The following is a 12,976-nucleotide window of genomic DNA, read 5'->3' as shown; positions in this document are numbered from 1 at the left end:
TGGTCACGTGTTTCCGGGACGCGGAAGTACAGGACCGTTGTTTTCCCAAACAAGTAGCTAGGCTACTACCGACTTTCTTCTTATTATATTATTTGTTTGGGACCGGTAACCAATAAACATCACTCATGGTCAGGTAAGCGTGTTATTTTCACACCAATAAACCGGTGTGAGTTCATATACAGCTCATGGTCATCCTTTATTCAGCACGCACATATTTTCATATAGGACTTAATGTTTCGTTAACGCCAGCTCGACTAAAACGTTACATCCATTAAATGATGTGCTACTAAATCCTTCGAGTGCATTTTTATTGACTGTCAGGCAGCTAATATTATAAAAATGATGGCATCTGCAAACTGAAAACATACACGGAGCATCAACGCTGTCATGTGAGTGTCAGACGACGTCGCAGTGTGTAAAAAAGCTGCAGTTTAGTTTAGTCATGGATGAAATATTATGTTATTATATAGCTGTTGTGTCATCGTCTGTTGTTATTATTACACTGACAGTTGTGTTTTATCTGCTGTTCTCACTCAACACACACTTAACAGAGTTGGCTTTATTTATTGCCTCAATGTCAGGAATAAACACCTGTGCACAAATCCGAGTTTGTCTCAGCAAACACACAATGTTGTTGGTTTTTCTAGGATGACACATAAGCACAACCTGGATGGCCAGGTCTATTCAGTGCCTCTCATCCAGCCAGACCTGAGGAGAGAGGAGGCCGTCCATCAGATAGCAGATGCGTTATTGTATTTGGAGACTATCTCTACAGATATTTTCACAAGGTAAACACAGAATCACACCAACACAGAGCCACACACCCAGTGCTACACTGATTTCTGTGTGGGTTTCTGTAGTGTGCGTGCCATTGTTCATGTAAATGACGGACTTTGCCTATTTGTTGTTTAACATTCAGGGCCTGAAATTCATTTATCAAAATAGCAATAAACTTGTCTTTGGACTGTATTACTGTAACGTTAAGCATCCCGAAGAGTAACGTTCTTAACACTGACATCACTTTTGTTTGCACTAGTCCTTTCGGGATCCAGTGTTTTTATGGGCGACTACGACCTCGGTTTATGTACATTATACTGCATTTTTGTCAGAGGTCTGTTTTGCATGTGCTGATGTTCATATCACTGAAACCGGACTATACAGTATTGTAATACAAAATATGGTCCATTCGTAAGTAACGCTATAAAGAGGAGATGATGATTATCACTACAACAACTTTTTATTTAAAAGCCAAATGAACAAATTGTCAGTTATTATGTTTTTGTTCTTTCTCAAGTTAAAAAATCTCTATTTAACTTTAACTTCAGCCTTTTCCATTACCAGTTAGTTTGTAAATCAGATTTTATCTCAATTAAATCAAGCAGAATATTTGAATGTCAAAAAATGGCAAATACCCATTAACAGAGACAGTTATTAGAAGAAACATTTTTGACACAATGAGTAATGTTGACATTAGTTGACTCTGTGTCTACTCAAACCATCTGAAACATTTATCAGCAGAATTGTTTAGTCATTGGAAACCGATATTTTGTAATGACATGATTGATATCAGATGATCAGTGCCACCACTAGAACAGCTGTGTCATTCTTGTACGGCATTTACTAAATGGGAGAAATTAAAAAAATATATTTTCAGAAAGCGGAGTGTATAAAAGAAAACTGGAATAGGAGTTCTCAAACGACACAGCCCTTTTAATTGGATTGTAAGATATGGATGCATTGTATTTCCCTCTTTGTGGACATATGTATATTTATACTGTTGCATATGTTTGTGCCGCTTCCAGGGTGTCTGAGAGTGTAGAGAACAACCGCCGCCAGCTTCAGAGCGTCACTGACAGGATCAGACTAGCTCAGGCCCGTGTTGACAAGATCAAAGGCAGTAAGAAGGCCACCAAGGTAACACAGCACCTTCCCCTTGGAAATGGGCTTTGCATATTTTATCTCTGATGCACAGTGTAGACAGAGAAAGGTGATTCAGATCATTATTATTATATTATATTATCTCTACTGTGTTTCCACAGGTGTTCTCCAGTGCCAAGTACCCAGCCCCAGATCGACTTCAGGACTACACGTCTATTTTTACTGGAGCGACTGACCCCTCTTCACAAACCCGCCCCCGGCACAAAATACAGAACAAACTTCGGCCTTTTGATGAGAAGGCTTTGCATGTGAGATAAATACATTGTAATGCTGTTTACACAGGGACGTTGATTTTTGATATGTCACGGTTTGGTGACGTTCAAACGTTTCACAATTAATGTCTTGAAGCCATCACGCCAGACTAATACAAAAAAGAAGAAAGTATGTGCTAGCCTGGTGGAGCCTCATTATACAGCTGTCACCCCTACACAACAGTGATAAACGGAGGCATGAGTAAATTCCATTTAAGTGGCTTTTTAACTACATAATTTATGTAGAATAGAGGGGCAAATTCCTGTGACCCCAGCCGTATTCATGCAGGAGAGAAGAGCTGGTCCACTATCCCAGCATATTTTGTGCTGCATGTGTTTGGTCTTCAGGTTGTTTTTTTCTGTGTAATATTTTAGAGCATATTTGTCTGAAGGCTAGAAAAATGTAAACACTGCTGGCAATTTTGTCTGGTGCAGTAATGCATTATTCAGTATTTCCACAGAAACATTGTCCTCCACCATATAAATTCAAAATTGCAGTGTTGTTTATCTGTGTGCCAGAGCATTTTGGTGACATTTAAAGTGTGCGCTATTCAAGATTTAACTAACATTTTACAGATCTCCCACTCACGCTGGCTCTCCGTCTTCCTTTCAGGATAAGTTAACATATTTCCCTGTGTGTGTGAGCAATAAGAAGAAGTCTGAGGATGAGACGGAGGAGGGGCTGGGCAGTCTGCCGCGCAACATCTCATCTGTCAGCTCCCTGCTGCTCTTTAATACTACAGAGAACCTGTGAGTCCATGATAACAAATAGACACAAATGCCAGCTGTAAAGACAGATTAGATTTAAGTCTTTGCTTCATACCTTTGTGTTATTTTCAAGCTATAAGAAGTACGTGTTCCTTGATCCTCTGGCGGGAGCAGTGACAAAAACACACACAACACTAGAGACAGAAAAAGAAGAGAAGCCTTTTGACGCTCCATTGTCCATTACAAAGCGAGAGCAGCTGGAGAGACAGGTTTGGCCTGTTGTTTTTACCTAATCATACATATAGGACTGATAATGATACATTTATTGACTTAACCTGATAACCCTTTCTCTATAATAGACAGCAGAGAGTTATTTCTATGTGCCGGATCTGGGCGAAGTGCCCGAGATAGATGTGCCATCCTACCTGCCTGACTTGCCAGGTATAGCAGATGACTTGTCCTACAGTGCAGATCTTGGACCTGGCTTTGCTCCCTCTGGACCCACACACAATATCCCTGAGCTGCCCTCCTTCTCTGAAGAGGGTAGTGTACCAGGTAGACATATGCACATTTTAAAAAGCAGCTTAAGACCCACTTTAACATGTGCTTTTGCTTATTTTTATCTGGATTTCATATAATTTTTGTGAAGGATATTTTGACATCTGATCTAAAAAGGTGCTACATCAATAAATTGACCTTTACACATAACTTTTACTAAGATGCTGCATCTTTGGCTGTTATTGTATTTTTAAACTTTTAATTTCTTTGTTTCAGGTTCTCAGCTCCAGCCTAATGCTGCACCCCCTCCGCCCCCTCCACCACCACCCCCTCCTGAGCCTGCCCTTTCACCTGCGACTCCTGCAGGTGTACCCCCCGCTCCACCTCCTCCACCGCCGCCTCCTATTGACTCAGAAGTCTCTCAAACACCAATTTCAGGTTTGTCAGATCACATACAGAATGCAGTCTTGTACTGAGCTACACACTCAAGACTCATAAAGCCACGTCACACTGCCACACTGTCTCCTCTCACTTCAGGTCCTGTTTCTGGTGCTCCCAGTGAGGTGGTTCAGCCATCAGACGGTCGTGCCAGTCTGCTGGAGTCCATCCGCAATGCCGGTGGCATCGGCAAAGCCAAGTTACGCAATGTTAAAGAGCGCAAGATGGAGAAGAAGAAACAGAAGGAGCAAGAGCAAGGTGTCAGACTGTTTGGGGATGCGGTTCTGCTTATGTTATAATAATTGCAGCCTAAACAGTATTCATGCAGTCAAAGCAGAGCATGTCTCTTCCCTAGTTAACATTCACCAATGAGATTATACAGTATCACCCTGCATGTTGCAGCTCCCCTATCATCACAGTTAGATGCTTTATGACCCTTATAGAAGCCACCCTCATTAAAAGGTAGAGATGGTCACAATATTATTGAGAAGTAGAAATAGAAATTGTCTGACCTAATATCAGCCAGCATATCTTTACCTTAATGTCCGGTCAGCTGGCCAGGTCATGAGCCAAGCTTTCCTTTTAGAATAAAGGTGCTTACACCCAGCTTGATAAAGTCTTGTGTGTAATTAAGCGCTCCATTTTGTGGAGTGTAGCACAGCGCTGGGGAATGAATGAAATAATTCTCCTGCTCCAATTACTAATTTAAAAAATATGAATTGCATGATTATCTGGTAACTGCCTTTCTTTGTTTCTCAGCAGTGGGAGCAGCATCTAGTGGTGGAGACTTTATGTCTGACCTCTTCAATAAACTTGCCATGCGTAGGAAAGGTGAGGATGTTTCTTTTTTTGTCGAGCCGGATTAAAAAATAGTGATGCAGGTGATTGGAACTGTATACACTAAATAATGTGCCCTGTCCTTTCTGCAGGTATATCTGGGAAGGGTCCAGTAGGTGGGGAGTCAAGTGACGCTCCCGCTGCTACTGGCGGTGCTTTTGCCAGGATGTCAGATGCCATCCCGCCACTTCCTGCCCCACACTCAACAACAGATGACGACGACTGGGAAGCTTAACGTGATGGACAAACATATTAAAGCACCAATAATCAATGCATTTGATCGTTTTGGATAATGTGATGTACAAAGGACTTTTCCAATTTTGCTTGAATCACTTAAAATACGTAAAAGTTCTACTTTTCACATAATCCTTCAGTAGAGTAATGAACCTCACAATAAGTGCACTGATTTCTCTAAGCAGTTGAAGAACACATCACTGAAAGAGAATAATTTATTGATAAACTTATTGTGAAACATTTTCAAAAGATTAAACAGGCATTATTATTAGAACGCTAAGATCATAGACCCTTTTCACTAACATCTTTGGGGAATTAAAACATTTTCCAACATGTTACACCTGAGTCAAACCGATAAACTGAGTCTGAAGTTTCCCTTCAAATACTTGGATTCATGATAATTTAATGGCTTATATATTTAACCTGGCCAAAAAAAGAGACACGTCAACATCTGAGAAATTAAATTTAAGTAAAAAACAGAAAACAGAAAGAGAGCCTCAGGGTTTGATACTTAAATTCCAGCCAGTAGAGCTCTAGTCTGATGGGCACAAAATGTTCAGGAATAGTAACAAGCAGCATGAAAGGGCTGCAGTGATCTTGTGATAAGGAACTTATTACAAAGGCCCCTAATTACCCTTCAGTATTTTTAGAACACATTGAGTTTGTGGAGTTTCGCTCTGCTTTTCCAAAGTTCTTCTGGATTTTTCTAGAGATGTCCAGTGAAACCTGCTCGTGTGAAGCTACACCTGTTTCTGCTTCTTCTCAAGGAAGAACTAGGAGACAATACACAGACAACATAAATACGTTTTAGTCGCACTACAGTGTTTTGAGTGTGTATATACAGAATTATACTTGCTCCTCACCTTCCGCAAGGCAGCAAAGGCAGGTCCAAAACTTGTGTGTGTACTGGTGCGAGCTTTGATCCACGTGGGAAGTTTAGAGAGAGTAGCAGGTCTGGAGTAACGTCTGTCACACAGTACAATGGAGGAATAGTCACCACGGTGACGGATAGCTCTTCCTTTGAAGCGAGAAAAAAAAAAAATACTCATGAATCAAATTATGTAACATACTAATATCTTTTTTATAAATGTTTATCATAACTGTCTGTTGTCATGAAAATTACCTATTGACTGATTGACGGCCTTCATGCAGAGGTTTTCTATCAGTGCCTGACCGGGGCTCCTCCCTCCAACATGAGGCTTAAAATAAAATAAAATAAAAAAAAGATTTATTAACACTGACTATAGGTATTACCAGTACTCCTGTGACCTTACTGTGGCAGATTGTATTGAAGACTCTTAGCACAGTGACTGCTCTCACCAGGTGTTTGTCCAGATAGGACATCTTTTCCTGCAGTTCTGGGGATTTGATGTTGGGATACGGCATTCCTACCATCACCACACACCTGTTACCACATACACAGGTACACACAGATGAACACTCAGTATTTTGAACTTTCTGCAGTGTGTAGCTGCTGGTTGCCCACGATGCTCATGCTTAACACACACCTGCCCAGATCGTCCGAGAAGTTGATGCCTTCACTCATCTTTCCACCAACTACAGAGAACAGTAATGCTCCTGTGAGTCCACCACCATCCAGTGCACACCTCTGAAACGAAATGAGACCACCAATCATTGTCAAAAAAGCAATACATAGTGTGAGTGTGAGTTGAGATGATGTCAAATGTGTCAGTAGTGTCAATTTTACCTGGATACAGCGGGAAAAGTCGCTGAGCACCTGCTCTACCTGATTGGCCTTCTTTGGCTCCTGGAAGATCTGAGGATGTGTTCGTAATAGCTTTAGAGATTGATGGTTCTCTTTTCACCCCTCGAAAATGTATTTCCTTAACATAACCCGCATGCTCGGAATTAAGACATGATAAAGAAGGCATTCTAACAAGAAAAGGGAAAGGAATGGTGACTTGTCCTATGCAGAAACCATGTATCTCACGCACCTTCTTCTTGTTAGACAGACGAGACAGAGCACCACTAGCCTCCCAGTGAGCAATTATCCGCCTTGAATAGTCATAAGAAGGGAAGAAACACACAACCCCTCCAGGGACCACGTTACAAATGTTGGAGAGAATGCGCCCCGTCTCATCCATCTGTCAGCAAACAGGCACAAGGCTTGAGTAAATAGATATACAGCTACAGTGAACAGCACTACAACAGGAAGTCAGCAAAACTGCATATGTATGTGTCGGTTACCATTCGGGGAGAGTCTCTGTTTTGGAAAGTAAAATCCAGCTCCTGACCAGATGGGCCGCTGCACAGGACAAGAGGGAGAATGTTCTCAGGAGGTATTACATGACCTGCAGACAAATATATAAGACAAGATTATTTACTGACTTTACTGACATGATCACATAAAAACAGCTCAAGCATTATCTCGTAGACAATATAAATCAGTCAGCTAAGATGTGTTTGCTTCTCGTCTATGCTTTAGTTCTGACAATATTTGTCACCTCTGCACCAGGTTTTTGCCTCTGTTACGAATATTATATTAGTGAATTAGATCATTACACAGGGGAAACTGGTATTCATATGAAATACAGGCTATAATTTATTTATCTATTTACAAATTCATTTATAATCTATAATCATTTATCAAACATTCTCACAAAGAGAAACATTGATAAACACATCATTAAGAGACAGGGCATTATAAAATTAAAAAAAAACAAATAGTGAAGCTACACAGAGCAATGTGGTGTTTTAAATTGGGCCACTCACCACAGGAAAACTCAGTGATGCGCTCTTCTCCCACTCCGGCAGAAAACAGAAGCTCTTGTTTGAAGTCAGAAACCTACATATAACATCTTTTAGAATTGGAAATCATGCACAGCAAAGCCTTGATTTTATTTTAATGATTTTTAAATTACACACAGGCTGCATGGTTCCTCCAGCAATTATGACTGCTCTGCACTCCTTCAGCACCTGGGTAAAGTGGACTGCTGGATTCAACAGCAAGAACTTCACGCTGTTGTCTGACAGAGTACCTGCACAAAAATTAGGGACTGTAGTAGTTTTATTTAATGGTTGTCAATTATGTTGTTCTGTGTGTAAATGGTACCTTGTCTGTGCACCACCACTCTGCCATCGGTGTTGCTGTTAGTGAGAGCCATTAAGAAACCTTCCACCTGCATCATGGGAGATGCAGACAGAACTTTATCTGCCTCTACAGACCCCTGCTGGTCTGGTGAAGAAACTGCACACAGAGGAGCAGACAGAGCACATCAGTTATTGTATAAGATAATGTAAAAGAAAAAGCTGAAGTGAAAAAGTCACTTCAGCTAAAGAAATGTTACATTGGTCACTGTTGGTTTTGCTAAATGCCAGTGTAACACATGGCGGAATGTGAGAATACACGTGAAACAATACAACTCAGCAGCAATTTATAAAAAAAAAAAAAAAAAAAAAAAAAAAAGATGTGACATCTGACCTGGTGTGGTGCTCTGGTTGCTCTGTAGTGTTTGAAGGTAGCGGTTTAAGCCCTCGATGCGTCGGTTCTCTTTGTTGGTGTTGGTCTGTGTGTGAAGACTCACGCCTGAACCTGCGTACTTCTCCACAAAGCCACCAAGCTGCAGAGAGAAAACACGAGTGGTACATTTCCGTGGATCGCTCTGACTATAGGGGAACATATAAAACAACAACATATGGACATGTTAAACACTCACCTTTCTGCTGATCATGCTCTTCTCAAAGTATTTTTGTAGCTAAAGTGAAAGTGATAGCGACATTAAAGGAAGGTTTAGTCTGTTTTTATGACTGTGATTCTCAATTAAATCATAGCACTGTCAACTACCTTGAACAAGTTGATATTGTCGATGTGAGCTTTAAAGTGGAAGTTGTTAATGGTAAGCATCTCTATTCCTAGAAGAAAAAGAAGCATGACAATTAGGGATTTGTGCTTAAATGTGTCTTTTTAATGAGTGTGTAATTTACTGACCTGTTGGTGTAGTCTGGCCCTGTGGACTTTGCCCCACTTTACCTACAGGAATTACATCAAGAATAGATTGTTGTAATGTCACCATTACTGACTTCACTGTCCCACAATTTCCTTTCCCACCTATGTTGCAGACCAGCAATAATAAACAATTATTAACAATAATAAATTAATTTTAACCCAAACCCACTTACCTCCCAGCACCTGGACAAGCCCTTCAACCACAAACAGAATCTGTTTGATATACATCAGATTCTTTGCCTTCAGCCTGCTCCTGATGATGCAGATAACAGTCAGGAAGGTGAGATTATATTTGATTTGTGAATTAATGCATCGCGTGATTGTGTGTGTATACTCACTTATAGCGGTCCGCATACTGGGTGAGCTGGGAGTGGGCACGGCAAAGCTGCAGAAGATTCAGGTAGATTCAGCATATCACAGGAAACAAAGTTAAAACTTAGCTTTGTACATGAGATGCTTGACTGTGTTTACCTGTGCTCCATTCAGCTCTGCACTGTGTATACAGGAAAGTGTGTCACTAAGATTGTGAGCTTCATCTATGATTACAACCTGTTAAAAGAAGAAAAAAGGAACATGACAGATGAATACCACTTCATATTACTGAAACATATGGAGGAATGATGAGGTCTCAAATACCTCACAATCACATACATTTACAAGATATGCATTTTTCACAAAAAACAACATTGGTGATGGTTGCTGAGCGGAAAAATCTAATCTTACCTGTCCCTTCAGCTGGACCCCTGCTGCCTTTCTTGTAGCTTCATGAAGCACCATCTGATAGGGTAACACCACCAACTATGCAGACGTATAGAGAAAAAGAGGCCATGCAGATTAACTCTGCAACTGCAATCTACAGAACATCAAAAGTAATGAGACAGCAATGGATCAACAGAGTACAAGCAGTGCTGGGTTACCTGAGCAGGGGGAATAGAAAGGCGCGTGGCATAATAAGGACATGAATGTGTTTCCCTGCCCAACTTCAGCAGCTGCTCTATGTCATGAACCGTCCCCAGAACTACATCCCTCATCTGCTGCAGAGCTGAAGTCTTATTGTAGGGACACACAGTCTTTGCTGGACCTCGCTTACGTTTCACACCCTCCTCGTGATGTTGTTTCTCTACAGGATGGAACAGGTAAATTCATTAGAAATGCATGTCAATACCATCAGAAACCTGCCTATTAGATCAGTAGTTTAGGTGCTAGTTGGTGCTTGTAGGTTTATAGGCTCTCACCATGTTTGTTTTTCTGCATCTCCATGCAGCAGTCATTAATGCGCTGGATGCTGCCCAAGCTGCGCACCTCCTCGTTAATACACAGATTCTGTGAAGTAAAGTTATTTGGAAAACTAGTGTCAGACAGGTCAGTCAGGTTATCAATCAGGTTCAGATTTAATTCTGGTAGACAGCTTTATCCAGAGCACCTTTAAAGTTAGACTAACACACACAAAGACCAATTTGGAGTTCAGTGTCAATTACACTGTTGGAAGCAGGAATTGAACTGCTGACCCTGTGGTTTACCAGCAGTCCACAACTCACGTAATACAAGCTTCTCTGTGTGGAAAGGGAACAAATGTATGTGCAGTGTTGTTTTTGTTTTTTGTCAACACCCAATACTTCTCCATTTTAATTTAAATCTCAAACTATGTCAGTATATTTTTTGTAATTCTAATTATTTATTATAATTATTACAGCATTCAAAAACACAGTTGGTCGAGCTGCACAAAATGTGAGATTTGTGCTTTATTCTAAATGTTTTCAAACACACAACACAAAGAACTTTGGACTTTATTAACACATTAACATTGCTACTGTTACAGAAACTCCTTCCACTGTTAAGCTCCTTTCATAAGAATGCAGCACTTGTAGCCACGCCCAAGACCTCAGAGACAGCCTGCTTTTACATAAGGACATAGACTAGGAAGTAGATCTATTTATTATCTAGATCATTCTAGTAGCCTCTACCCAGGTGCCAACTTTGATTCTAAGTCACTTGAAAATATCCAAGTTGTCACAAAAAACAAAAAGTGACCTTTTGTTTCTAAATTCAGGTTTCTTTGTGCTTTAGTGAAGCATCTGTCTGACAAGGAAATTGCAAGAAAGCTCTAAAGTATTTGAGCTAATGCTTAAAAATTAGTAACCTAAAGACTGCAATGATGATTCTGGTTAACATTCACAGTGACTTTACTTCTACTAATATACTACAGACTCAGACTGTTCAGACTTTTACTGGTGTATTTGTGTGTGTCTGTGTATGTACACATACCTGCCGTGAGCCCAGTGTGACCAGACTGATGTCCTTGCTGAAGGGGCTCTTTTGGACCTCATGGACAAATTGAGCTAACTGGGAGTGAGTGCGACTGCAATAGTAAATCTGTCGACATGCAGAGTTACAGTTTCATTCAAGGCATTGTGTGACACTTATTAGCATTATTCTGTTTTCCATCAGGAGGACACTCATTCTTACAGTTGCATTGTTACCTTAGTAACGTGTTCTTCAACCAATTCATCATCTTCATCATCTTCAGCAACACAAAATCTGAGCATATGAGCAAACAATTTATTTCAGTCCATTTATTTCAGCTTCTTATAGGGATGATTAACATCTGATATTTAATAATGTCTGCCCTCACCTGCTTTTGCCCTTTAACTCGTCATCACTCTCATATTCTGCAATGATAAGCTCCTCATCCTCTTTATGTTCTGGTGCCTCTGTTTTTTCCTCCTTACTGAGCTGGAGCAACTTGAATGTCTCATCATCTTCACAGTTCTACAGAAAGATACACAAAAATGTATGTATTCAGTTGTAAAGACCCAACAATGACTGTAATTTATAGATCATTTTCTGGTGTCTGATGAGTTTGTGCAGGTTTGCTTACCTTTCTTTTCATTGCATACTTTAGCTGAACATTGTTTCTGATCATTTCTAAGCGTTCTTCCCTCTTCTTTCTCTTAAGCTCTTCCTCCTGACACGCACACACACGCAAACATATATTATTCATAAGCTGAGCAAAGGAAAATTCAACATCCACAGCAAAGTTGCATCTAAAATGCAATGACGTTCACTTCACCTTCAGCTTTGACACCAAATCCCTCTCAGCCTTTTTTTGAACAAAATCAGTGATCCAGTCCGGCTCTGCAGAGGAGCTGGTGGTGGAGGACGGATCTGTGGAAGCAGAAAGCGCAGCTTCTCCATCGTGCAGCAGAGCAGCTGCCTCCTGCCTTTTTCTCTCCTCGTGGTCTGCGAGCCAGCTCAGAGCTCCACATATCAGACTGAGCGACTTGCCCTGGGTTAAAGGACACACACAAGTAGGTAAAGTTATTAATGAAATGAACTACTTCCTCTTGCTCTCTCCTACAAACACACATACACACCGTTCCAGTTGGGCTTTCAAAGATGCCAACTTTGCCCTGCTCGAGTGCACCGTACAGAGCTTGCATGAACTGCTCCTGGATGTTGTAGGGCTGGTAGGGAAATGGAAACATGGTCCTGCTATTCTCCATTCTTGTGACCTCCTCTGAGGACGACCTAAATGTTAGATCAAACACTTCAGTTTGGATACAGTCCTGTTGAAATCTTAACCCACACTGTGTTTAGACTGACTTGCATTACCTACAAGACACAACACCAGATAGTGATGTTTAGTCTAACACTGACTCACACAAGCAGGCACGACGTCGAACCTGAATTTGCGATTCAGTTTAACATTTATATCAACTAGGTAATCTGTTATGTAGAATAGTTGTCCAGTTCGTATACATGTGATACCAAGAAGCTAACATTTGATGTTAAACCCGTCACTGGACTCTGTTAACGAGTCATAACAGGAAATTCACAAAACTACGAGCTTCTACGTGGACAATTCTACCACACATCGGCTGATAACGTTTATCTACTGCTGGAAATAACATTGCACAGACAGATCGTTGCAGTATACCTACTCGCAGATGTCCTAAAATGAAGACTTACTGTGTTTTCTTGTTAGTATTTTTAACTCCCGGGTTTTCAACAACCGCGCCAACACACACTAGTGGACACGGGATCTGACCAATAGGGAGCGAGGTAAAACAAGGAGTGCGTGTTTTAACACACCGCGATGCTTGAG

The 12,976-nt window shown here is 40.8% G+C and overlaps 2 protein-coding genes across 5 annotated transcripts; one reads left to right on the top strand and one right to left on the bottom strand.

Moving 5' to 3' along the window:
* The first annotated feature begins 6 nt into the window (after positions 1-6).
* wash1 (WAS protein family homolog 1) lies at positions 7-5,242 on the top strand. 2 transcript variants are annotated; one of them, XM_026366443.1, is made up of 11 exons: positions 7-133; positions 648-788; positions 1,803-1,914; positions 2,040-2,186; positions 2,803-2,939; positions 3,031-3,166; positions 3,257-3,452; positions 3,672-3,833; positions 3,933-4,091; positions 4,596-4,664; positions 4,763-5,242. In XM_026366443.1, exons 1-11 carry the CDS (start codon positions 126-128, stop codon positions 4,903-4,905), a joined length of 1,410 nt encoding a protein of 469 aa, XP_026222228.1. In that variant the 5' UTR covers positions 7-125; the 3' UTR covers positions 4,906-5,242. The 2 variants fall into 2 exon arrangements, with proteins under 2 accessions (XP_026222228.1, XP_026222227.1); XM_026366442.1 differs by having other exon boundaries at positions 4,593-4,664.
* A 142-nt stretch (positions 5,243-5,384) lies between these two features.
* ddx11 (DEAD/H (Asp-Glu-Ala-Asp/His) box helicase 11) lies at positions 5,385-12,911 on the bottom strand. Of its 3 annotated transcripts, XM_026366440.1 has the most exons (28): positions 12,841-12,911; positions 12,246-12,399; positions 11,942-12,157; positions 11,750-11,836; positions 11,504-11,640; positions 11,352-11,409; positions 11,137-11,244; positions 10,107-10,194; positions 9,789-9,991; positions 9,595-9,669; positions 9,343-9,420; positions 9,210-9,256; positions 9,045-9,124; positions 8,854-8,895; positions 8,710-8,777; positions 8,582-8,620; positions 8,347-8,485; positions 7,978-8,112; positions 7,791-7,903; positions 7,638-7,710; positions 7,113-7,216; positions 6,860-7,009; positions 6,613-6,681; positions 6,413-6,513; positions 6,225-6,309; positions 6,028-6,103; positions 5,768-5,922; positions 5,385-5,677 (listed from the first exon to the last, which is right to left on the bottom strand). In XM_026366440.1, the coding sequence occupies exons 2-28, from the start codon at positions 12,372-12,374 to the stop codon at positions 5,645-5,647; spliced, it is 2,688 nt and encodes an 895-aa protein (XP_026222225.1). In that variant the 5' UTR covers positions 12,375-12,399; positions 12,841-12,911; the 3' UTR covers positions 5,385-5,644. The 3 variants fall into 3 exon arrangements, with proteins under 3 accessions (XP_026222225.1, XP_026222224.1, XP_026222226.1); XM_026366439.1 differs by having other exon boundaries at positions 5,385-5,922; XM_026366441.1 differs by lacking the exon at positions 12,246-12,399 and having other exon boundaries at positions 5,385-5,922; positions 12,841-12,871.
* Positions 12,912-12,976: the final 65 nt, after the last annotated feature.

This window comes from Anabas testudineus, chromosome 6 (genome assembly GCF_900324465.2).
Source record: "Anabas testudineus chromosome 6, fAnaTes1.2, whole genome shotgun sequence".
NCBI classification, from domain to species: domain Eukaryota; kingdom Metazoa; phylum Chordata; class Actinopteri; order Anabantiformes; family Anabantidae; genus Anabas; species Anabas testudineus.
The sequence above is the reverse complement of the archived record's forward strand: the minus strand, read 5'-3'. Positions and strand labels throughout refer to the sequence as shown.

What these genes read in the sequence shown, in the direction of transcription:
- wash1 (XM_026366442.1), top strand. An exon ending in GAGAGCAGCTGGAGAGACAG is followed by an intron (nt 3,167 to 3,256) that starts GTTTGGCCTGTT and finishes TCTCTATAATAG; the next exon opens with ACAGCAGAGAGTTATTTCTA. An exon ending in TGAAGAGGGTAGTGTACCAG is followed by an intron (nt 3,453 to 3,671) that starts GTAGACATATGC and finishes TCTTTGTTTCAG; the next exon opens with GTTCTCAGCTCCAGCCTAAT.
- ddx11 (XM_026366439.1), bottom strand. Translation starts at nt 12,374, where the DNA reads ATGGAGAATAGCAGGACCATGTTTCCATTTCCCTACCAGCCCTACAAC. An exon ending in ATTTGGTGTCAAAGCTGAAG is followed by an intron (nt 11,837 to 11,941) that starts GTGAAGTGAACG and finishes TGTGCGTGTCAG; the next exon opens with GAGGAAGAGCTTAAGAGAAA. An exon ending in TTCTCGGACGATCTGGGCAG is followed by an intron (nt 6,310 to 6,412) that starts GTGTGTGTTAAG and finishes ATGTGGTAACAG; the next exon opens with GTGTGTGGTGATGGTAGGAA.